The sequence below is a fragment of the Haemaphysalis longicornis genome, unplaced genomic scaffold, assembly GCF_048455015.1.
Source record: "Haemaphysalis longicornis isolate Haplotype H1 unplaced genomic scaffold, Haemaphysalis longicornis Haplotype H1 scaffold_9, whole genome shotgun sequence".
NCBI lineage: Eukaryota > Metazoa > Arthropoda > Arachnida > Ixodida > Ixodidae > Haemaphysalis > Haemaphysalis longicornis.
In genome coordinates, this window is record NW_027526460.1 from 28,758,401 (window position 1) to 28,783,940 (window position 25,540).

Consider the following 25,540-nt stretch of genomic DNA (forward strand, 5'->3'; position numbering starts at 1 on the left):
AGCTTATTTGAGCGAAGTTTGTGTTAAAAGTGGTGTCAGTATGGTTCTAACGAGGCAATCTTTCGAATGAACCAAACTTGTGTTTTCTCTTCATGGCTCCTCATAATTTCATGGCACTACATAATGTTTCAAGCATGTGATGAGGTGCGAGGTGAAAGCTTCGAAGCACATCGTCCCAGGGCCCACCTGAAATGCAACGGGCGCAACAAATTCGGTACTGATTAGCCATGTAATCGAAAACTTATTTGCGAATTCGTCGCGCAAAGTCAGACCATCTTCAAACATTGAGCTAGCATTCGCTTCGAAACAGCAACAGAATAAAAAAAAGAGAGAACCTGGCTCGCTTGCTTTTGTTGTGTGGCCTGCTTCGGCTCTGTGGTTGTAGGAATTTCGAAGCGAAAGCAAAGCTGGCTACTCCCTACGACAAGGCACTGGCAAACCCACGAATCATGCAGAAAAAACAGTGTCCACATGAATGTTCTTGCGAACACCACGTCGCAAACCACATTTTGCGTCAGAAAACGTGCTGTCCACGTGGTGGAGTGCAACCGCACCTATGGCATCAGCGCTGCTGCGCGATCGAAAGTCCAGTGCATACAACCTATAAGATGCTGGTCATACCACCCATCGGCAACGATGCGATAACAAGAAACATAAGCATCATGCTTATGGCCAGGCTGATAGTTATAAACAGCGAAAAACTATAATAGACAATGACCAGAGAGAAGCGTGAAATTTGAGCATTAGCGTGAAGATCATTCATACCAGCCTTGCTATTGCATCAGTGTTATCTGCTCACGAATGACACATGACTGCAACACTAACTCAGGCCCTACAAATGTGCACACATTCAACGGTGTACTGAGTGCTCAAATAACGAGGAACAGGTTGTAAAATCGTAGTGTTGAAAATGTTATTCATGTTTATTACCAATCAATGCGTGCAGTGAACATTGCCTCAGAACCATCTAACATAATGTGGCTGTACAATTGGGTCAGTAACTTATTCGACATCGGAATTTTTTACATTTTGTTTCACGCAAGTCTGAAATGTCAATAGATATCATGCAGGATTTGCCCAGGACAATGGCCTGATCCCTAAAGGGACCATGAAGACAAAATACAAGTTTGGTTCATTCAAAAGATTCCCACGTCACAGAAACAATCATGCCAATTTTAACGCAAGCTTCAAAAAATTAAGCAAGATAATTAGAAAAACCGGTGAAAGGGTGGCAACATAGCAGCAGGCATTTCCCCTATAACGCCACAGGAATTAGTTTGAGTAATTGGCAGTTGCTGACAAACGTCACCACTAAGAAACATAACTGCAATTTTAGTGGTGCCCCATGTTCAGTTTGGCTGCAACACTTTGATGCTAACATGGAGTTTACACAAAGATATTTCTAATTCGGGCACTACGCATTTTTGTGCGGTAAAATTTGGAAGCTGTTTGACATTTCTTATCATTTTCTTTGGTGAAAACAACGCCTTTCAGGGCTGGAATAGAGTAGAGTGAATTACCAGAGCCAATTCTTTTTAATGATACAAGGTTGTATTTTGTCTTTCCTTTCAAGGTTCCTTTCACAAACTATTAGTGGTGGTACAAAACATAAATTCGGCCAACTTAGAAAAGCATAATAAATTTGGCCAACTTAGAAAAGCATAAATTATCAATTTTTTTGGCACTGAAGTCCCCATTTTTGAAAAAGTTTTTACTAGGTTCATGTCAAGAGTCACTGCAGCCTACACTTGCTGTGGCGCCATTACCTCCAGGACTATATGTTTGCACATTGACCAATGCAGCCTAGCCACATATCTCTGCAACAAGTCAAAATGATAATCTACGTGCGTTTTAAATGTGTAGCTTGAAATTGCACAATAGTTATTGCGACGAATCTGCCCAGAACACGAGGCACTAGGAACGATGCTCACAAAAGCGAATGCACTGTACATCAGCTATCTACACTTCAGCTCTCCGCAAATTGAGGCTTGGAGTTTAGTAATGCGGCATTCATTTTCATATCATGACAAGAGGGCACTCGCTACGAAGCATACTCGAAACAAGTACCTCTCGCTCTACAAGCAGTCGCTGTTCATTTCGGAAGTTAAATAAAAATTACGATGTTCAGATGTTTCGCGAACTGCGTTTGCACGCAAACGAGCCAGTGACAAGTTGCCCATTGCACGTCAACAAGGGCCCAATCCTGCCTACTGCGGTGGAAGTTTTGTTCAGCTCGCACACAGGTCCCAACGACTCCCGCTACGGGAAACTGCCAGGTCCGTTCACTTGGTGAGTTCGCCGTAACAGTTATCACACACCCTGACGGGCTTCTTGGATGACGGTGTGGCTGCACTTTTTGCCGAGCACTCGTTGCAGAAGATGTTCCCGCAGTTCCGGCAGTGGTGCTACGAAACAACAAACAGTGTTGCTCAATCCACTGTAATTCTAGTGCACAACGAGTGGTTTTTGTACATAGGATCACCAAAAGGACCACAAAAGTATGAATAGTGTTGAGTGCAAGTGCCCTTCAGGGATGAAGAACCACCAACCTTGCGGATGGTGACGGTGAAGAGCTTCTCGCAGCCTGTGCAGTGTGTCACCTGGGAGTCGTCGGCCCACTTGCGGCCGTGGTGCTTGGCATTGTCCATCTGCGATAATGGGCAGCATGACTTTAGCAGTGCCACCCTACACACCCATTTTGGGCTCAATTTAACTCTTTCGGGACCGCCGGAAAAAGTGATGAAAAAGGGAGGTCTCGGTACAAATTTTTTTTTTTTACATAAAGCAAAGGCACCATCCTGCCTTAGCATATACCAAAATGCAGCTAATTATGTGTTCTTTTACATACAATACCAAGTTTTACTTCAACACTGACGATAGAACCATGAAAAAATCTGAAACTAAGAACTTCGTAAAAAAACTACAGAAAAAGATAGAAAAAAGCGTAAATATAAAAATATTAAAAAAGAATAAAATTATTTCAGGATATACAAAATCTAACACAATGCTTTGTTTCTTCATTGAAAAAGTTTGATGCGGCTAGGTGTAACTGGTTTTTTGTTTTGTGTGTGATCTCTTTGGCACTAGGGCCATGGCTACGTCGTCGCCCAGGTACACGCCGGGCTCTTGTCTTGGCGAAAACTTGATCCGTTTCTGCGCTGGTGTCAGGAGATCACCACCATAGGTAGTTAACACCCTAGCAAATAAATATAAACCAGCCAGAACATAGTTCGAGCACACATACCTACTCCAGAGCCAATTGAAACCGAAACCAACACCCACCTTTGAGCGCGATTTGATGTTCCAGGCTGATCGACACCCGAATCCTCACTCGAGCTGAAATCCGATCTCTAAAGCCGCATTTCGACTCTTCACTGCCACTATCACCGTTCAAATCCACAGTAGAAGGCGAAGATATGCGAGCCGAGACGAGGCGGATTTCTTATCGCGCTCGCACGAGTATGACGCCATGTTTGTTTACATTCGAAACCACTGCCCGTCAGAATAAAATATCTGACGCGTTGCCGCCTGGCGATAAAAAAAGAAACTTCACAAAAGAGAAAACTCCAGTTTTCAAACTATCTCCTAGATGTCGCTAGGTGTTCCATCGAGCGAAAATTTGTATTCTGCAGGCTCGCAAAACCATCGATCATATGTGATCGATGGCCTATGGAGCGGTCCCGAAAGAGTTAATGACAATCTGACGCAGCCACCTCTTCAGCCTAATTCCCACATGGGTTCCATGAGACGTGAAGAACACCAACAGCCTGAAATTTATTGCGCACACTCAAGAAACGAAAAGCATGATGACGATCAGTGATTCGTGATTTTCTGACTGCATCCTGGAGTTACGCAAAACTCAAAATTTTCAAATTTTTTTCAAATTTCAGGTGTTTTGCGTGCCGAAGCTACACCTGGGCAATGAGGTACACCACAGTGGAGGACTCTGGATTAATTTTGGCCGTATTTAACGTGCGCTGAAATCTTGATGCGCGGGTCTTTTAAATTTTTTGCCTACGTCAGAAATACCGCCACCGTGGCCAGAATCAAACCCCTGTCCTTGGGCTCAGCAGCAAATGCCTCAGCCACTGAGCCACCGCGGCAGGTTTACTTGAAAACTATTCCATTTTATTACTTTGCCAAGACAGGTATGTGAAAGCAACACCAAGGACTCTATAATTTGCATTTCCCATAACATTTATTACCACGTAAACAACCAGAAATAAACTACTGTGTACGTTCTTTTGATATCCCGGAAAGAGAAATAAAACGAGGCTGGAGCTGCATCAGCCCCCTGGAAAAACTCCGTTAAAGGGGAACGCAAACCAGAGGTGTGTTTGAGCTTCCTCTTCCCCACTTTTTGGAAAATCCCCAGCTTAAAAATTCATTACTGGGCCAAACAATGTGCCTACTGTAAAGTTCCGAGCGAATGCCCTCCCCCAAAACATGGCCCACCCGCTTTAGGGGTGTAAGCTGCAATTTACTAAAAGACGCCAAAGATCACCCACCCACCATATTCGATGACTTTAGTGCCGATGAGTGAACAAAATAAGCACGAATGATCTATTCATGGGCTGATGCGGTCACTTAATTGTGCTTTCCACACCTGACCTGAAAATTCGCCCATCCCGTATTTTTCACTTGACACCTCTGTACTTTGGATGGGCGTTCTTTCGGAACTTTGCGGTAATTAATATGTTGGCTAAGTATGGATAATCTGGCAAGTCGGTACTGCAGTGCATTGGTGGCACAACTATCTCGAGCTTTTTCGATGCCCTCGTGCGAGGTTCTTTTCCCCGGCTCACCTGGAGCAGCTGGTTCTCCCTGCCCAGCTCGTGCAGCGCAGCCAGGGAGTCGTCCAGGCGGCGCCGCAAATCGGCCGCATTGGTGCGCAGCGTCTCGGCCTCTGCCTCGCTGCGTAGGCACCGGTCCAGCAGCGCACGCCGCTCGTCCAGTGCATTCTCCAGCTTGGCCTCCAGCTCTGGGAGACCGGTACAGAGAATGAAACAGGGGCCACGACACAGATCTCCACGCTGGGTACACGAAATGAATGCGCTGCACTGAAGTGAAAGCTTCACTGGGCATAAGCATGTCGCACCTCTCCTAAAAGTGCACGAGAAGTGCAGACTTTCGGCAAGGAGAGAATGCTTACCGTATTTGCGCGGTTCTAATGCACCCCCAATTGTAAAGCACGAGTAAGTTCGCGAAGGAAAATTAAAAAGGAAATAATCTGACACTGACTGCACCGTGCAGATGAAAAAGACATCATGGCACCACGTACCAAGAAGAAGGAGATTTAAGCCAAAAATGATTGTGCTTCATAAGATTGCTTATCCAGCTGCTGCTGGAAATAAAGTTATGTGCCTTGACCTTCATAATTCTAGACGTGACGGGCTAATTGCAGCAGCACAAAAAATGTGCTACAGCTGACCAAAATATGCGGCATGCCATTGAGGAATTAGTGAATTAGTGTGCTGGAATTCACTCACGCGGTGTTGACAGATTTTTTTTATTGAATTAAGTTGGATTTTGGGGGCACCTTGTGTCCGTTCCATTTGGCAATGCTGCTGGCCGCTTTAAAGCCTATTTCAGTTTTGGGCCCAATTGTAAGGCGCACACAAATATTAAACGTTTAGCAAAGAAGGGTGCGCATAGAATCATGAAAATACGGTACTGTCCGCGGGATAACGGCACCAAGAAATTCAACTTGGCGTACAGTGCTGCCACTCCTGCGCCAAATGCGCCAATTTGCGCCAAATGAGGTATCCTGCGCCATCCTGATAAAAAACCACGATTTTGCAAGCAAGTGCGCCAAAAGTGCGCCAAAATCTGTGTCGCGCCAATCGCCTGCAGCCTGTTACAAGCACTACTTCGCAGTGGTCTCTAGACATGTATAACTAAATCGGGTTGATAACTTGAACTCCCTCGCACCCGTAATCGTGTTTTCCGCGGTGAGTTTGGTTGGCGCCGTCACTGTACCGCTGATACAGTGTTTTCGTCTAGCAAGTCATTGCACCGCTGGCGTACCACGGTTAAAAACTTTCCTTCTTGCTGTAGTTTCCAATAATTCCTGCTATAAACAATAGGTAGTTTTAGGTGGCGTTTATTGCCGGCCCTCTCCGCTCCGAGAGCCAGCGGGAGCGCCGTTTCGCGGCATGCGTGACACGGTCGGCTGCAAGCTCTCGCTTCGCTTGTTGGGCTCGCGGAGGGGACCGCCGCAAGTGAAGCGGGTCGTCAAAAACAGCCAGTCTCTCTAAAGCATGAACCTCATGGAGCGTTTTCTGCTTGCGAAAACGCGCCGCGTAAGCACCCGCTCGCTGCGCGCGGCGCGGCAACATGGCGGCGGCTTCGGCCGCGAAGTGGTGTGGGGAGCTCGAGCGACCACTTTTAAGCGCTCTCTAAAACACCGCTCAAGGCGCGCACGAAGTTGCTTGTGTGGTAAAGGAGCTTATAATGTGGGCGAAATCGGTACTATTTTAAAACATCATCCGCATCGCTAGTGAAAACGTCCATGCAATATCTGCCGGGGTGGTAATGTCTCGAGCGCTTCAAAACCGCCGCCATCAGGCACGCGCGCCTCCCCATTGGCGCAAGTCGCCAGGTTCCTCCCACTGCCGCGCGCGACGAGCGTCATTTTCTGAGCGTGGTAGAAACTGCCGCGTGCGGGCGTGAAAAAATCGCACGCGCAACGCCGACGCGCGCGAATCGCATGCGAAAGTGCTTCATGCGCATTTCTCGTGCACATTTCCAGCTAGCTTGGAAATGCGCACGAGGACTGATAGCAAGCGCCTGCATCTAATAAAATGAAAAAAGTAAAACACGAGGGCTTGCTTTCACAATTAATAAACTAGAAAAGAGGCGCGAAAGGCGCGTTGTTTTTTTTTTTGCTAGGCAGGTTTGTCGAAGCCTTTCAATATTCATTATCGTGTTGCATGTTGTCTATTATCCACACCAGAAAGGAACTAAATACCTTGCAAATTATGTTTTGTTGCATTTTTGCTATTGCGTGGATACTTAGGGGATTTAATTGCATCAAACTTCTGGCAACTTCTAGCGACTGTATTGAAATAAGTGGGAAAAAAATCCCATTGCCCCAGGAATGACAGGTTGGGCTATAAAGAGCCAAATATGGCTACTTTTTTTTGTGGTTGTAGAACTTTTCTTTATTGGCTATTTCGCTATTCTTGGGCTATTGGGAGAGCTGACTGTGAAAGCTATTTTTAGTGCATGTTCGAGCCTGGCAACTATGAAGCGTTTTCAGTGACTCCTTGAAAAAGACTTCCCCTAGTAAGGACAAGAAGGCCATAATTATTCAGCTGTGCCGTCCATTTGTGATCACATGTGTGAAAAGCACCTTGAAGCCCATTCCATGACGACCTCCACATCAATTACTAGATGATACTGGTCAATTTTTAGTGTTGAGAGATGCTTTGGACACATCTAGCAGTTGATGTTTAGCTGCTCCAAGGTGCTCCAAAACTGGCATTTAGGTGCTCCAAATTGCTCCAAAATTAATAATTTGCTGATACAAAAATTGCTCCAAATCACCGTTCATCAGTGGCCCCACTGGGCGTATGACGTGTTTGTCTCCTGGTAGAATCAGCTTGTGCTGGGCAGCAGGTGACGTACCCTTGACCGGGTCTCAGCACAATGCACGGTCTCTCTCATTTGGCTGGCTACAGCAATTTTGAGTAGTTCCTGGACAGCCCAGCTCTCGTGAAAAACATTCGACAGGCAAATAAAATACAAAGCTGCTTTGGAGCACTTCTAAGCAGTCCAAAAGGACAAATAAAAGAGGCCTGCAGACAGCATGATGTGCGAGCTGAACTAACACACAAGATGAATGCCACAACCCAACAATCTCCTACATATCGTGACTTAATGAACAAAAGGCCCAGTTCTGTGCCCCTTTCACAAAGGCAGTGGCGAACTGTTTGGCTTACTGTTGCTAAGCATAGTGGCACCCATGCATCAAGGCAGCAGTTCATGCAGCCTGCTGCGGGTGCAACCAAAAAGAGACGTGGCTGTCACAAACCGAGCTTGTCTCCCTGGGCAGCGTCTAGCTGTGTCTGGGCAGCTTGTCGGCCTGTCTGTTCGCTTGCCAGCTGCTCCCGCAGGGCCTCGAGACCGGCCTCTTGTCTTGCACTCCGTTGCTGCTCCGCTTCCTGCAACCAGTGGTGCCTGCTCAGTCGCAGCTGGGGTGTGAAGGAATGCCTCAACACCGATCAACAGCAATGGGAAAAAGGAATACAGGTGCTGTGTACCTATGCTTAGGGATAACAAGTGGTCCCAGCATGGGCTAGAGAGCGAGCACAGGTAGGACATACGCAAACTTAGTAAGGGAAAGGACATCTGGCGTGTTGGTTTGGCAACAGGTGTACAACACAACGGGTGTTGATGGATGAGGCCAAAAAGCACTGACGATTACAATACTCCCTAATGCGAAATTTGTGTGCAGCGCAAACTGCAGTCTTCTTGGTCACGGCGCATATCTGCTGCGTCTCGGGAAGTTATCGCATGATCACCGAACGCACGGCGGCGCACGCTACTCTGCTGTTATCTCGCAGCGCATCGCCGTCTCCAGCCAGCATATTGTTGCAAATCGTTTTTGAACCTCCCGCGCAAATGTCATGTGGTTTGGATTAGTGGTGAATGGAACAGCGGCTGGGGCTAGTCTCAGGGGGAGGGCGCTCCTGGGCGGCAACGCATGGCACAAGTGTGAGGGGGAGGCAGTGAGAGAGATGATGCCATAGCCGTGCGTGCTGCCCTCCCCCTCACCCTTCGCCAGACGCTCCTTTCCGTTTTCTTTCTGCCTTCGCTGCTTTGTTCGCTGACTCGGTCACAAGGACAGCGATGGATGCCGCCACCGCAGCCGCGAAACCCAGGTACTGGGCGAAAAAGAGCTGCACCCTAAAAAGCACAACGAGGATGGAAACGCTTGTGGAAAAGGATAAGAGGGGGGTTGCCGCAGGACAAGAGCAGTCTTGGGAGCATATGCAGAGGACAAGCAGTGTGCAATGGTCGCGATAATGATAATGATGGTGATGGTGGTAACTGCTGCGAATAAAGCTACAAGAGTTCGACTAGTATTTTGGGTCACCTGCAGGCTCTGCAGTGCTGTCTTATTGACAAGCTGGGCACCACTGTAAAATATGTCGATGTTCTTTCGATTGAATCCATCAAAATGCATTTTCCAATTCACAATACCTGCTGGCGTGTTTTGAAGTTATTGTTTCCGCAGATCTTTGAGTGCTCAAGCATATCAGCAACAAACTACTGCTCTCAAATCACTAACACAATGTTCATGTGGCTAGCTACCAGAGTATGTAATTCCCTGAAGGCTCAAAGGGTCCTCTTTGCCTGCAGAGTCCAGACACACAGTGATTAAGGGGGGACACTGGTCTTGAGGACATTTTTGTAATTTTTTAACCTATGTGCTTGAGATTTACACATTGGGTGTATTTCAACATCCTGAGCACAAATATGCAGTCAGTTTTCATCTACGGGGTGTAAGTTTAGAGATGTGCAACATGTTATGTCACTCCGTTTCGGGCAATTTTTTCATTATGTACCTAGGAAATATTCAAATAGTTTTTATTCCCTTCTGCTCTAGAAAGACCAGGGAGTGCAACTATACCACTGCAGTAATTTTAGCATGGTTTCTGCAAATGCTGTAAAATTCGTAAATGTCAGGTCATCAATTTACAATGTTTTTGTAAAACTAATTGCGTAAAATCTTGTGCCAGCAAAACGAAATTCTGTACTTTTGTGGCTTTATTGCACTGTTCAGTTCATAAGCTTTCGAATGCAGCAAAAATGATGTAAATCGAACCAGTACACTCCAAGATATTGTACCCGACAGATGACCATGTGGGAAAAAAATTGTTTCTGAGAAAACAGGGCATAAAGTTTGCAAACATAGGCAAAAATGGTCATTTAGGCGACTTCAAAGGGCGACAGCTTTGTGAATACTTATGATACAGCTATGATATTTTGCAGGTAGATTCTTTGGGACCTGTAGACTGCAAATAAAATTGTTACAGAAAATTGATTTTTTTGGCAAATTTTCGGTCCTCAAGACCAGTGTCCCCCCCTTAATAAGATGGAACATGCCTGCATGTTTTATCTCAAGCTGGAAGTCCGCTTCCTTCTCTCAACTCTACCTACTGTGTCCTATACTCCAGAACTTCTTCCCTAGCTCATCTCGTTTTTGTTGATGAACCTGGCCCTGCATGCTCACCAGGTCGGAGGATGTCTGGAGCACCTTGTTCTGCGCCCGCGCCAGCTCCACCTGCACGCCCTGTAGCGCCTTCTGGTGCTCGCCGGCCTGGCGCTCCAGCTTGCGCTGTAGCTCGGTCAGCTGTGCCTCGAACTCGGCCCGCTTTTCCTCGAGGGCGGCGAGGCTCCCCCGGGCCGCCTGTGCCTCGGCCTCAAAGGCGGCCCGGTCGGCCTCCAGGGCCACCTGGCTGTTGCGCAGGTTGCCCACTTCCAGCTCCAGGCTGGACACCTGGTCGGAGAGGCGGCTCTTGGCCTGGTGCAGGGCTTGCACCGCCTGGGCCAGCTCCACCTTCTCCGCGCGGCCCGCCACCAGCTCCTCACGCGCCACCTGGGCCTCCCGCTGGCACGCCGACAGCTGCTCCCGACACGCCGACAGCTCCCGTTCGCGCTCCTGCACACACCGACATCGCAGTCAGCGTTGTTGGTGACGACAGCTGCCGAGTCAGTGGCACAAGAACGGGCAAAGACTGGCAAACAAAAAAATTAAAGCCGTTCCACTGAATGCGAAAGCTGTCGGAAGTGCAGAGCAGTGATTCGCCATAATGGGCTGTAGCGCGGTTATCCGCTCACTGCTACCACCCAATGCAATTCAAATTTCCTGCCTTCGCAGTGCTCGCGCACCCCCACCCCCCTGCCTGAAACTGTGCCGGCGGGAATTCCGTTCTTTTTGTGCTTGCTTTTCCTCCCACGTGTGCCGGCGTTGTACTGCCACTTTTTTTCGCTTGCTATCGTAAAAACCAAACCAACCAGTGTTCCTAACTAAATGAATGTGGGCGCTGCCGATTATATACACAGATTTTGCCTCAAATGTACCTACAGTTTTCTTTGCGCTAAACAACAGGGAGATGTATGACAAGCGCCAGCGGTTCACGAGTTTCGAACGCTTATGACTTCATAAACCGCTCCGCTTTCGAAGCCTCTGGGTTACGCTGCGACGACAGTCGCTACGACGGAGCGCCGTTTAAAAGACAAGTGAGATGGCCGTCACATTGGTGTTGCTCAAGCATGCTTTACAGGGCACTGAGAGGAAAGGCAAGAAGCAAGCTTGTCCATGTACAGTTGACAACACACTGGTCAATACCAGAGATGCTTTTTTGTGCTTTTGGACAGGTGAACAGCTTGCAGTCAGTTTCACAATCCCATTACTGGGAGAGGGGGTGGTGTTTGCACATAAGGTACACCGACACATCCTTCTGATGCGCCAATAGCTCACGATCGTTCCTGCACCTGGCACATGAGTAAGTACTACTAAAGGTCAACAGCCGCTTACAATCATGCTGCTGTACAAGACAAAATCCTCACTGGCGAAGATGAGACCGTTGTCATTGCTCAAAAGTATTTGGCAGGGTCTTCAGAGGGTGATCAGAATGCCTACTAGCTCATACATAGCAGCCAACATACCCATCTACAATGCGACTTTTAGATGCGACTGCACTTCATTCACCCGCCTTGTCCCTACATCCGGCGTTGGCGTCGTCGTTGTTGGCGTCCGCCCCTCCCCCATTCTCCTCGCCGCACGAGCTGCGCTCTCCGCTGCTCACCCCCTCTCCTCTCCGATAGCGAACACTCTCTCGCGAGGGGCATTGGATTGGATTCGAATGGATTGGCTTGGATTGGATTAAAGTGGATTGTGTTGGATTGTGTTGCGTCATAGCTGCGGCAGACGCACTAGCGCCGGCGCGTCCCCTCACCGTTATGCGCGCTATAAAACGCGGTGCCTACGCCGCTCCGCTCCATCGTTCCAGTGCCATTCCTCCGCTGTCCAACGCTGCAACGTGAACCCCCAATGCGTTGCATCTACACAGGGGTTCCCGCGAGGGGAGGTGGGAGATTTTTCTGTTTTCAGCCTTTTGCTTCAATGATGTGTCCTAGTAATTAAGAGCTACAGAACTATAAGACTACTCCAAAGTTTAGGTCTTTCAACATTTTTCTGGTATAGCCAGCTGACGTATGAAAATGAGTGACAGACAAGTGTGTATGTGTGTACTCATTCGCAACAGTTCTTCAATTAGAAAATAACAAACAGTCGAAGAGGAGCATTATCACCCTTTCCAACTGCCTGCACTTCGACTCCTGAAGTTGCAACCTTGCAAAAGCTGATCGGCAGACGTTCTTAAAGGGGCCATGCAGACAAAACACAAGTTTGGTTCATTCGAAAAGTTGCCTCGTTAGAATTATACTGACACCACTTTTAACGCACACTTCGCTCAAATAAGTTATATAATACGGAAAAAAAGGGAATGGCCATGCAACCCACTAGCTCATTTCCCGCAACAGAACCTATAATGTCATACGCGCCAGCTCCGTGATTGGCCGAGGCCGGCAAAAGCAAATGCAAATAACGGAGGGCTTATAAGATTGTCGAATGAGCTATTTGCACCTAAATGTAAGGCATATCCATTTTACAGCAGTAAGAATGGTGCGGTAAACAATGAAAGTTATGAAAATACACATAAACATAGAAGTACCGATGTGCTATGCTTGTTTTAGCTGCACAGCAGTCCGCCACTTTGAAGTTGTCTTGGACACTGGCCGACTGGTGTAAGCGACGTTGCCTAATGTGACCTTGTTTGTCAAGCATATCCCATGTTTCACGAAACGATTACTTTCTACCGTAACAAAAACAAGCCAGGTGTAAATACGGTCAAGAATAAAGCAACGGCGGACAATGGACCGTAGCTGAGTATGCTAGCGCCATCTGGCAGGTTTGACGGAAAGCAAGGCTGTGGCGCCGAATGACGCAGTGGAAGGTCGCTTGAATACGCGCCGTTACGACTTCATTGCAGACGTCACGAAAACACAAAATTCGGGAGAACCGAAATTTTAACATAAATTAATTATTTCTCAGTGAAGACGGCATCGTTTGCCACCGGGCAAGGGCTGGGGGCAGTATAAAACACGAAATCTTTCGAATAAAATAAACGTGTATTTTGTCTGCATGGTCCCTTTAAACAACGCAAACAACATTAATGCTTCACAGCAGCTTGAAACAAGCTTGCAACATCCAACCTCGGAGAAAGAGGCCGTGAGTTTGCAAGCTCAAGCATTTGCGGTGACGTATCCTTACCCTGAGCTGAATTTCCAGCTGTGCTGCCTCTTCTGCATGACCTTCGGCATGGGCCCGGTACTCTGCGAGCTGCGCTTGCGCTGCCTGTGCAGTGTCCCGCAGCGCTGACTCGACCGCCGTCAGCTGTGCTAGCTGCGCCTGGAGACTGTCCACTTCGGCCTGGAAAGGCAAATCCCCCAGTTACTTAGAGGACACGCAGTCAGCCAGGCTACCCTATCAGGCACTCACGTACGTTCGCCTTGCCCAAGAGGGCAATCAGTGCAGGCTCACCTGACGGGCCTTGATCTCGCAGATGCCGTACTGCCGCTCTGATGCCAGTGCCGACTCCAGCTCCTCCTGAAGTGGCCATCGCACGGATGAAAATAACATAATCAATCCACTGAGCTAACTATCAGTTGCAAGTGAGGCTGAGAATGACTCAACTGCAAATGGAAAATAAAACCATGCAGGCAGAAAACAGTGAAATGGGGTGGCCACAACCAGAGTTATTCAACATCGAGAGTTATGAAAAGCAGCTCGCAGTTGACCCCCTGCCTTGTGGGCAAACAGGGGAAACTACATAAGCCTGCCATCTGTAGACAAAAGGGTGAGGTAGGTAATACAAAGACATTTGCAGCTCATGCTGCTAGCCTTAGGCTAAAAGAACTGCCATGAAAACTTTCAGAAACATTTCCTGATTTGATGTTTCCTAATTTGAAAATGAAATTTTAATGAATAAATTGCTTTATTAAAGGTAGACATTGAGCTAAGTTCAGTTTTCATCCCCCTAGATGCTGTACCACTACATTTGCTGTTTGCTTACTATCGAAGCAGAGCATCACAACTGGTACATATTGAAGAACTCTGGCTTTCACACTACGCTTTCACACCGCACACAAAGGATTGCTTCCGTGGCCGCTTACGGTGCGCTTCTTAGCTGCAGAAAAATCCTGTTGGGCAGCCTGTAGGGATGACGCCAGGGATGTCCGCTCAGCCCGGCCAGCCTCCACCTGCACAGGGAACAACGTTGGGGGCTCCAGGAGGAAAGAGACTTATTGAAGCAATGTCATAGTACTCCGGAAGTGTGTCTACAACTGCACAGTAGGAAAACATTTGTAACTTTGCCTCAAAAAAAGTAAGTGTGAAGCCGCCTGAATAGCCCGACTGTAAAACAGCCACACAGCACAAACACAGCAACAAAACCTGAATAAGCTTTCCGCTCGTTCATGGTTTTTCCATCTCAAGTCAAAAATTTCAATGCAGAAACTGAAAATAATCAGTCTAAGCACACGGGAATAACAATATGCATTCATTTTTAGGAATAGTACCAGTACAGCCAGTAACATAACTAAACGTGCTGTGAAAAGAAAAAGGAACACACACACAAGACATTTTCACAAATCAAGGCTTGGGCTGTTGGAAAGAGTGCAAGCGTATCAACTCAAAACCGAGCTCGACGCATGCTAAATACAATCGGGTGCATCAAATTGAAGCAGCCCCTGACGCAGTGTGGTGCAAGGGACCTTGCGGGTGGCCGACTCATCCGTGACTGACCTCCTCCAGCAGCCGCCGCCTCTCAGCTTCGCTCCTCTCCAGGGCCTCTCGGTGTTGAGCCTCCCTCTGCACAGACCCACACCACACGCCCTCTGACCCACTGCCGGTGGGGGTGGGTAGGAGGAGTCTGCACTGGCAAGGTCACGGGGGCACTAGCACATTAACCAGTGTTTGGGGGAACTTCACAGTGTTCGGGGAAACTTGGGGAACTTAAGACTCGCACTGTGCGTGCTTTGGCCTATGCCAACTAGCCCAAGAGAAAATGGTAGCTGGTCCCACCTGGTTTATGGCTATATTCTCAGCTGGATCTAGCTGGGCTCAACTGGGAATTTAACCATAGACCAGCTGGGACTAGCTACCGTTTTCTCTAGGAGAGACATTGCAGGCAATAACGATTGAGGTGAAACTTGCGACGACAAAGGTGCTTTTCTGGACAGCAAGCCTTTGTAGCACTATGTTACCAAAAGCTGCACTGCCACTCCTTCTCAGGCCCCTCACCTCTGCTTTCAATTCGTTCCTTCAGAATGCATTAGGTAAATGACCAAATCAGAATGACACGGAATGACATGAAAACGCTTACTGACAACGTGCAGTATCGTACGCTTGAGCACATCAGAAATTGCTTTTGTGGGAACTCTTTACAATGGCCGAACATGAGTGAGTACATAGCCAGGCACTCGCTGGACTGTACACTAGCTCTTGATCTGCTGAGGGCAATTCGAGCACTATGACTCAACTTGCATGTATTTGGCAACTATGTGGCTTCAGTTTTGTGTTCCTCAACCTCAAAACTGCTCTTAATCCCTGCCACTCTGCAGTCAACCACGTAGCCTGATGGCAACCTCTGTAGATAAAGATATGAGGAGGTTCTATCACCTCCAAACAACTGCAAGAGGATTGGGAGAAGGTGGAAGGGAGATGAAAAGTGGGCACCTAATCTTGTCAAAGCCCTTCACTCACAGGGCGTCCCCTGCAACACTTATCACAATAGGAGGCCATGCCTTGCCTTGTCTGCTCGTGTGCGAGCTTCGGCCAGCCGTCGGTCAGCCTCCTCAAGCTTGAGTTGCAGCGTCTGCTTCTCGGCAGTCAGGGCAGCCAGGGCTGCCGCTCGGCTCTCGTCGTCTTTGGTGGTGGCCACCATGGGTGCCGAGATGCTGGCTTCGACAGCCACCTGCACTTGTGCGTCCCTCCTGGCCACCTCCTCCTTCTGCACCATGGGTGTTCCTCAGTCCAAGGTGCTCGTCCTTCCCACACTCACATTACTGTCTATCACACTGATTAAGTTTATGAGCTAACAAAGACACAAAATCACCATAAAGGGATCCGATACGAAGGATCTGAGAAATAAAAGATCGTTGACTATTGCTATACAGTTGAACCTCGATATAACGAACCTCGATTTAACGAAATTCGCGATATAACGAATTTTTTCAAGTTTTCTAACAAAATTTTGCTAAATGCATGTATTTTTGTCTCGATTTTACGAAGTAATTTTGTGCGGCGCTTTCGATTTAACGAAGTCACGGCAAGAAAGCAAGAACGAAATTCCGGTCGAGGCACGTTTTATTTTGCCTCTCAGGCCCTACATTGAAAAAATTCAGTGCTCAAATTGACTCTTGAAGGCTCAAATGAAAGAAAAGCGGTGAAATCTACGGTTAACAACAATTAAAAGCGAAGAACGAAGCTGCACAAACCGCTAGCGGTCATAGACGGTTTAATAGTGCGGCCACTATTTTGACGTCTCCATCGTTGCCTACGCCAGCGTTCTCTATGCTTAGGCTACCGAAGCCTATTTCAAGCTTTTTTTTTCAACGCGTCATTGCTCACGGTGCTGCTGCTCTAGGTTGTGCTCGCTGATAACCAAATTAATATTTTGTTCGTGCATCGTTAGGTGAGTTTTGTAAGCAGCATGAGCACTCCAAGAGAAAAAAAAGTGTTCCGAACAAGAGCCTGAGGAAGTTCGGTGAAACTGACAGCCACCGAAGTGTGATGGATGCCATCGATGTTCTGCGGAGGCACGCAGGTGCACACGAATGTTACGACCTTGTTAGCGCTGTCAGTATACGACCGTCACGTAAAGCCCGCCCTGGTCAAGAAACGCCAAGCACTGCTTACGGACTTCTTCACTACGGCTTGAACATCGAGTGCTGGTGGCAATAAATTGCTCTCTTTGAACGTGGTCATGTTCTGTGTCTTCGTTTCACCAGCCTTCATTAGACAGCTGCGGTGCGGAGAAATCAGTTTCGTAAGGGCTCAGTGGGCATAAAAGTAATTGCTTAATCGAATTTGGCCGGAAGAATTTTATTTAATGTAAGCTTTCCGCTTTCCGGAGCACGTAAGCGCTGCTCCACACAGTGAAGCGGTCCGCGTGTACTCCGCTGAACTCGCTATCATGGCTTTATCTCGAGTGTTGTGGTTGCATCACGCGCCTATACTGCAGAGCCTTTGTACATGAAAAAAGTATTTCGAAAGTTTCATAGCAGCCTTCCGCTGTTGGCCCGCCGCGCCTAGGCCCCTAAGCCTACCACTGAATAGACGAAAAGAGGCGTAACTTCGAACGAGCACCTCGGCGGGGTGAAGTGCACGGGACATGGACGCGGGCGCGGGTTCAATTGACTATAACAGCGGCATTTAGTAGTGACCGAAATGAAAAAACAAAAAGTGGAAACCTAGTCTGCTATCATATTTAATGAGGCGTTGCGGAAAAAGCACCGGTTTTACGATGACACATGAACTACCGTCGGCTATCCGAATTCCATTGCCCAAGTGTTGAAACTCATAATTCACACAATTTTCGCGGCCAGTTTTAGTACAAATTTCGCTTTAATTGGAGAGGTAACTACATAGCAGTTGTTGCCTGGCGAGGGCCAAAGTGTTAAAACCCCAATAACTGGTTAAATGAACTGTAAAATCGAAACCTCGATTTTACGAAATTCTCGATTTAACGAAATTTGCGGCCCCAAGTACGACTTCGTTATATCGAGGTTTAACTGTACTCCCTAATGGAAATTTTGTGCGCAGCACGAACTACAGTCTTCTCGGTAACGGCGCATACATGCTGCGTCTCAGGAAGTGATCATGTGAATAGCGAACACATGGCGGCACGTGCTACTCTGCTGTTATCTCGCGGCGCGTCGCCGCTGCCGAGCATGTTGTTGTAAATCGTGTTTGAACCTCGCGCACAAATGTCACGTGGTTCGGATGAGTCGCAAACGGTGGAGGAGAGAGAGAGTTGCTTTACTGAAAGAGAAAGGAGCAACTAGGAAAACGCTGAAGGATTTATGCACGTGCATTATGCTGCTTGTGGTGGGCTTTTGTGGCGCCGCCTCGGCATACTACCCTCCCCCTCACACTTTCCTCTTCCGTTTTTCTTCTGTCTTCGGTGTTTCCTTCATTCAGTTGGTGAACTAAGCCGCCAAACCACAGTAGCGGACGCTTAAGTGCCGCACACAAAAAAATTGCTGGAATGCAATTAGCAAAGCTGATTCCATGAGGTTTTGTCATACCACCAAAGGAAGCTTTTGGAAAAGCAGGACACAGAAATCGGAGCACATTGGGTACGGGCTCACCTGTTCTGGCGCTGGGCAGCTCTCGGCTTCAGTCTGCACACTGCGACAGAATAGATGAGCAACAATAACTAACATGCTCACTTGCCTAGCACATAGCTCCAGCATGCACATAACCCTGCCTGACATTCTGTACACCAGGCGCAAGGGTGCTTAAATTTGGGCACAATTAAGATGTACACAGAGCTTTGGCACTTAGCACAGAGCATTAGGATCTGTCTAAGCCCCAAAACCTTGCTTTGCAAAGAAGAGCGATAGACACTGTTGTGGTGTTGCACTTTCTCGTGACGCATGCGACAGAAACATAATAAACAGACAAACCTTTGCGACAACCTTTCCACTGGTTCCTGCAACAAGAACACGGAGGACAATTTGTAAAGACACAGCAAATGTGTTCCTGCAACAAGAACACGGAGGAGAATTTGTAGAGGCACAGCAGATGTGTGAAGACACTGAAGTAACGGGCACTGTGAACTTCAATTACAGTAAAAAATTGCTCGAAGAAGAAATGGGCAATTAAAACTCCATCTGTGCACAAAATCTATTCCATCAAAGTACAGCGTTTTCAGAAACTGTTTTGTTCTTAAGATGTAGCCAGACGTGTTTCGATATCGCAGGCAGTGAGATTTGTGCAGTGGTTGTATGCTTCACTGCTACCATTCGATAGTAGGGTTTAATCTCACCATGTTCGCTGTGTGCTGCCCGACGACTTTAACACATGACTAACCTGTCTTCTTCTTTCTATCTTGTATATTTGTACAATAAAGAATAACCAGTCAGCCGTCAGCAGTCCTGCGTATACATTCGACTGCACTGTACATGTTGTGGTGCTACTCACCTTGTGACGTGGCCGTTATTGCATTTTCGTATTGTTATCTCGTATTGTTATCTAGGACAGCACAGCTATATGTTCAAGTGAGACCAAGCATGCATTTCTTGACATCTGGTGAGTTAACTTTCATAACACCTGTACCAAACTTTTCCAAACCATTACCAGTCTGAGTGGCAGGATTTTTAGGCGAGTCATACTCATTTTCAAGAGCACGATGGCCGGCCAAGAAACTTCAGAGCTCACTCCAGTCTTCACAAAAAGCTGTCCACTTTTCTCATTTCTACCATTGATAAACAAATGCACACTCATAATATCTGCGTACTTTATTATCTTGCAGGAGAAAACTGAGATTTGCATAAGCTTAAAGATGGCCAGTGCCTGCACGGTATATAGTAGTACTTACCGGCTGTGCCAGCACCATCTGTTCCAGCTGTGTTCGTAGCTGGGAGGCCTCCTGCAAAACAGGCAAACAGCAGTCACCGGGGGTGCTGTTATTCCCGTTGAGACCGCACACCCACCGTGCGGGCTTGCTGCAAGTCGCTTCCCAACTGCTGACGTGCCAACACCAGCTCAGAAGTCACTGAAACCCACAAGTGCTGCGTTTTGCACCCAACCACCACACCCACTAACAAATACACGGGTGTACTATATGCACTTACACAGTGCCTTGCCCTCCTCCAACGCTCGCACTTGCGACCTCAGCATCTCTGCCTCCACCTGGAACGAACAAAGAGAGAAAAAAAAAACTCATCACCAGCTGGATGGAACACTGATAATTGTGCGCGCAAATAAGCATTACCGCAACAAACCACTCGCGATGGTTTAGCAAAAGGCAGTGGCGGGAGCCGCTGCTCCTGAAATTAGGCTGCTGCTCTGGCCTTAATCTTGTAGTTTCTACAAAGCTCGCGTCAGCTAGCTGCAGTGGAAAATAAAGACTCTTTTTAACTATGAAGCAACAACTATGCAGGCTGTTATAGACACCAAACAAAGCTCTGGTCTGGTTTTGGGCATTCTGGGCAACCTGTATTCCTCTCATTTAAAACCTTAGTACGCTGACGCTTCAGTGCTCTTAATTGCTTGGGATGATAGGGGATGAGTAAAATAGTCAGGAAAAAGTATGCTTTCAGTCTGCTTCACTTTGTTGCCCACTGCTCTCTTTCGGGGACAACGAATAGAAGAAAGTAAATGGCGATTTCCACGTGCGTCCACAAGCAGATGCATAGGAAGGTGTGAGCAACATAGCCACACGCATTTAAGTGTAATTAAAAAAGTGCAAAAAAAGTGTAAGAAAAAAAAAGAGGAAAGACTTGCCGAGTCGCCTTTGCTGACAATGGCGCCATGCAGCCGCGAAACCTCAGTGCGCAGCTCTTGCGAACACGACCGCTCCTCCTGCAAGGCAACGGCAGCATCTGTACAGTGTTCTGGAACCATCCCAGTAGACAGAGCGGGACCACTCCAACAGACACACGCCTAGAGCTCTCAGGAAGCTGAGACCGTGTGGTTATTTCTTATGTGTGTATAGGTGGTAATCGTTGAAAAGTTTAGCTGTCAATTTCTTCGTTTGGCAACACTGAAATGGCCTAGGACATGGCGCTGCTTGTGCCACTGCAGCCGCACGCCGAAGAAAAATATAACACCGGCGTGCGTCGTCGGCTCCGTTTCAGCCCGATTCTCAAAGGTGGTGTCAACAGAGTTGTTATTGATCACACTCACATTGGAGTCTAGGCATTACTTTGCGTTCGGCGGGCTAGAGCTTGGAATGTCCAACCCATATCATGCGCTTAGCACAGACAAGTACCGCCATACCGCGGAGCCCGACGTAACCAGTGACGGCGCACTCACATGGTTGCCTGCATGCGTGCCTCGCTATTGAATACAGGCTATAGGCCCCTGAGGCACTAGACGATGGCACGAGCACGTTGTCCATCCATTAGTGGTGCCACAAAAGTTGCTCTTTCACTTTTCAGAATCCCGATAGCAGTTATTCTTTGAACATTACTGACACCTAATTTTATGCCCCTAGATTCATCAGCTAGGGGCCTATTGTTCTTTAAACAAACATGCTTTTTTTTTCTGTTGTATATTTGCCAGATGTCTGGAAGACTTCAGGAGACACTTACAGATGCTTTGATTTATCCCCGTTCCAGAGCATAGCATGATGCACATCAACACTCTAAACAGAGAAAAACCTTGCACAATGCCAGCAGTGCACATTCCTTTTTAAGCTCCAAGAATTCTGTAACACCACGAAGTCACAACAAAAACAGATTTGCCTGCACCCATCCTTGGGACGCCATAGTGACGTACAACATGTCTAGATTTAAACATTTTTTCACTCACTTGAACAAACACCAATACATTATTGTGAACGTTTTCTTCTTCTTCTTTTTTTTTTCCATTCAGAGATAAGCTGTTTGAACACATTACATCAGCACTGAAGTGATAACTTCAGTAGTGAAGCAAAACAGAAAAGTCATTCGGCTTCATAAACTGTTAACCCTTCAGAATGACAGCGTGACTGCATAAGCAGCAATTGCCCACAATGGCTATTGCGTGTGGCAATCACCCACCCAACTATCACCAAGTATTATGCATTATGACCATTGTAACGTAGTACAACCAATGTATCAATATGCCTCTACAAATAACCAACACTGGAACGAACTGCTTTAACCCTTTCAGGGTCAATGACATACACGTACGTCCCCTGCAAATACCATCAAAGTGGTCAATGACGTACATGTACGTCATTGCTTATATGTTTGAAAAGCGCACATTTTTCGATCATTTCTCTCGTGGAAATGCATGAAATTTTTTTCTTGCACTGATGGCTCTTCCTTTCTTTTTTTATGCTTTTTATTTCAGCGGTGTGCCAGCTATCGCTCGCGCATCCAGTCACATGTGGGCAGGCAGTGGCTAGTTTCGCTTTCGTCCCCCAGACGCTTCCCGCTTCTTGCGCCCGCAAAATACATGAATTCTTCCGGTGTTTTTTTTTTAGCATATTTGGAACTAGAATTTTCATTGCACTACTAATGAAAAAAACCACGTGTATTGTAACAACACACACGATTTTTTTGTCACTTTATGGTCACCCTAAAAAATTACAATTTTCTTTCGAAATAGATTCGTCCGAAAATTTAAATAAGCAATAAAGGAATCGACCCTGGGGGGTCGCATTTTGAGAGAAAATTTGACCCTCAAAGGGTTAATGCGGCCAGCAGTATGCCTAGCCTCACCCGCAGGGAGGCGTGCAGTGCCTCCAGTTCCCGCTGCAGCTGCTCGACTGGCACCGTTTCGGCGGGCTCAGGCGCCGCAGCGGCAGCGGTGTGGTGTCGGGCGCAGTGGCTCTGCAGTTCCACCTCTGAGCCAAGCCGCATGCGGCAGGTGGGGCACACCACCTCCAGGCCACTGCCATGGCTCGTCTCGTAGTGGTCCTGCAGGGCATCTGCCGACGGGAACGCCCGCAGGCACGCGGGGCACAGGAAGCCCTGCAGAGATTGGGGGAGGTGAAGGGGGCAAACACGTGTGCACTCGTACCCTCTCCACACAGCGGCAGAAATGGCAAAAGCTGGCGAAGTTACGACAGGATCTCTGTCGTAAACAACAGGGTTCCTACCTTGAAAGGTCGCAAAACAACACAAGGTATCTTTAATTTGTTGTTTCAAGCCGTCCAAAGCAGCACCGTATTTTTTTGTGCTTACAGAATATTATTGCGAGAGCAGTTTTGGACTGCCTGCAAACTGCTAAGAATTATTCTGGACACACCGGCAAATAAGAAAGACCAACGGACATAGTTGAGAAAGGAGCAAATAAGCACCGACTACGTCTAGGTGTGTTTGTTGTTTGTGCCTTTTCGAGATCAGAGTAAGCCAACTCCCCAGCTCTGTGTTTTTAAACAGGATTTTTGTCGTGAATTGGTTACATTTGTCATTTCTAATTTTTTATACAAAATGGGCAAAGTGAAATGTAGGCCACACAACATCCACCTGCTTACTTTTTCTTCCCGCTTCAAAAAGCACAAAAACCTTAATTGCTAATCAAGCTGTGTGCGAGATATAAAATTACAATAAATAAATAATAATTTGAAATCATTTTTGGTGATGCCAAAGGAGTTTTAAAAGTGAATGCACACTTGGAAAGCGAGTGTGCCTTGCTTTGAATTGCCCATAAAGCCGGAATTAGGATCTCTTCATTAGTAACTTGATCCGAAGCAGGATTGATACAAGGCTACTTAAGGACGTACAGATGAGGAAAGAAGGACGGAAGCAGCAGGACAAGCACTGAATAACAACTAAAACTTTTATCGAAGAGTGCACTCTATATGAATTAACACAGACCAATTTGTGGATGGCACAAGAGAGTTTACGGGTGAGCAACACAATATGTTTTTACTGAGCATGACTGAAAACCAGCAACAACAACTAACTGGACACTATAAGCTAAGAGCAGATCTCATGTTTTATGTAAAGTGTCAATTTCATTTTCGCTCTGTGTAGGCTTACAGACATTTTCCTAACTTCGAAATGTGATATGCCTTCACCACCTCACACATTGTCGTATCTCCACGTGTAAACAGCACTTTTGTTCAGATCTGACAACGTGCGAAGTGCGTAGAGGCATTTTATACAGCGAACTTAGAAAAACGTGTGCAAACCAGCCACTGATTACAAAGTTTCAAATAAAACATAAGATCCTGCTTTTAGCTTACAGTGTAAAGTTGGTTGTTGCTGGTTTTCAGTCATGAGCAGTAAAACTGCATTGTCTTGTCATGCCATGCACAGCTCGGTCTGTTTGTTTATGTTCATGTTCAATGTGTTCATTAATAAAAATTTTAGTTGTGAGTCAACGCTTGTCCACTCTTGGCGGCCTTCGGGTTAGCAACAGTGAAGCGGATCACCATTTCTTGGGCAGCCCTGTTGAATGTGCTTGCAATATTGGTGTGTGACAAAAAGGGGAGGGAACTATTAAGTGCAACAAAGGCAGAGGCATACCAATCGTGCCTTAAAGAATGTCTAAAGGAATGCACTCATTGCAACTGAATCTAGCTGGTAACTGTAGTTTGAACAGGGGCAATACGTAGATGTCATAGACATAAATGTTGCCTACACACTGGCTGAGGGCCACACAGCTTTTTTGATAACCACTGCGGTATTATATAAGCTGGCAGCTAGCAACCGAAGCACACTCTGTTTCGGCTCTTTAGAATTTCGGTGAAGAAACATTTGCTCGGCACCAGAACAAGCCTAAACTTTATGACTTTATATCGTAATCTTTGCCCGGTCAACAGATTGCACATGACGCACACTAGTGAGCACACCAGTGAGATCCCTAGGCTCACATTTGATGTTGCAACGCACAGGAGAACTTGGACTAAAATAGCAACCCGGATACACCGTAGCTTGGCACCACAAACAAGCTGGACTGCACATGTCCGGCCGTGGGCGACCACAAGCTGTTGACGCGTGCACATGCCGAGATTTCACAATCACGTCACAGAACACGGCGGTCGCTCCACCGGGAACTGCAGCTGGATCATGGCCGACTAGACTGTATTGGTGAAGAGATGAAGAACCCATTATCACCTCTGCGCTCGCTTCGTTAGCTTCAGATCCGTCCGATGGACTGGGCGGCTTCGTTGGGCTCTGGCTCTGAAAAACACACGCGCGGTGCTGCGACGCTCACGGGCACACAGAAGCAGCTTCGTTGAAGTAATTCCTGCCATTACCTTTGCATCGGCGATCTTAGTTAGTAGTTTATTAATGTTAAACATTACTTAAGATTCGCCTAGTGCCCAAAGCACCAGCAGAAGACGAAAACGGGAACCTGGGCGGTGCAGCTGTTGCTTACACAATCATTGACTTCTAGCGATACGAGTTTCCGCAAATTATTTTAATTTAGCTTTGCGTTTTCTGACTTTCCCTTTCAACATTTGTAGTCAGTTGAGCGGAAAAAATACAGCAGTGCCTGTAAACCAGTAACTTTCAAAATTTTCTTGTTTTAGCACGATACACCCAATGATTTTATTTCCCTGGGTGTCGCCATCTTTTGAAGTTGTGGTTTCTGATTGGCTCTCACTTAACGTCACGTGGATTAAAAACATAACAGAACTTTTTGGCGCCTCGTTTATGTGGCCGCTTAGCAAGATGTGCTTCTCATTGTAATGTTTGTCAATTTAGAACAGGTGTAGATTTTGAATTGGGTTCTTTATTCTGTTACAAGGTCCCTAAGTAACCAAGCCACGCGTCAGCAGACAGATGCAACAAA

General features: G+C 47.0%; 1 protein-coding gene across 3 annotated transcripts; it reads right to left on the reverse strand.

Annotated features, from left to right (window-relative positions):
* Nucleotides 1–896: 896 nt before the first annotated feature.
* On the reverse strand, nt 897–25,291 carry LOC144152783 (uncharacterized). 3 transcript variants are annotated; one of them, XM_077684244.1, is made up of 19 exons: nt 25,002–25,291; nt 24,859–24,924; nt 22,513–22,764; nt 20,588–20,665; nt 19,936–19,993; nt 19,795–19,856; nt 19,680–19,730; nt 18,766–18,791; nt 18,448–18,487; nt 15,885–16,082; nt 14,879–14,944; nt 14,248–14,334; nt 13,616–13,681; nt 13,346–13,504; nt 10,241–10,669; nt 8,036–8,165; nt 4,806–4,981; nt 2,550–2,648; nt 897–2,405 (listed from the first exon to the last, which is right to left on the reverse strand). In XM_077684244.1, exons 1-19 carry the CDS (start codon nt 25,044–25,046, stop codon nt 2,283–2,285), a joined length of 2,211 nt encoding a protein of 736 aa, XP_077540370.1. In that variant the 5' UTR covers nt 25,047–25,291; the 3' UTR covers nt 897–2,282. The 3 variants fall into 3 exon arrangements, with proteins under 3 accessions (XP_077540370.1, XP_077540369.1, XP_077540371.1); XM_077684243.1 differs by having other exon boundaries at nt 15,885–16,085; XM_077684245.1 differs by lacking the exon at nt 14,879–14,944 and having other exon boundaries at nt 15,885–16,085.
* Between the last annotated feature and the right edge of the window lie 249 nt (nt 25,292–25,540).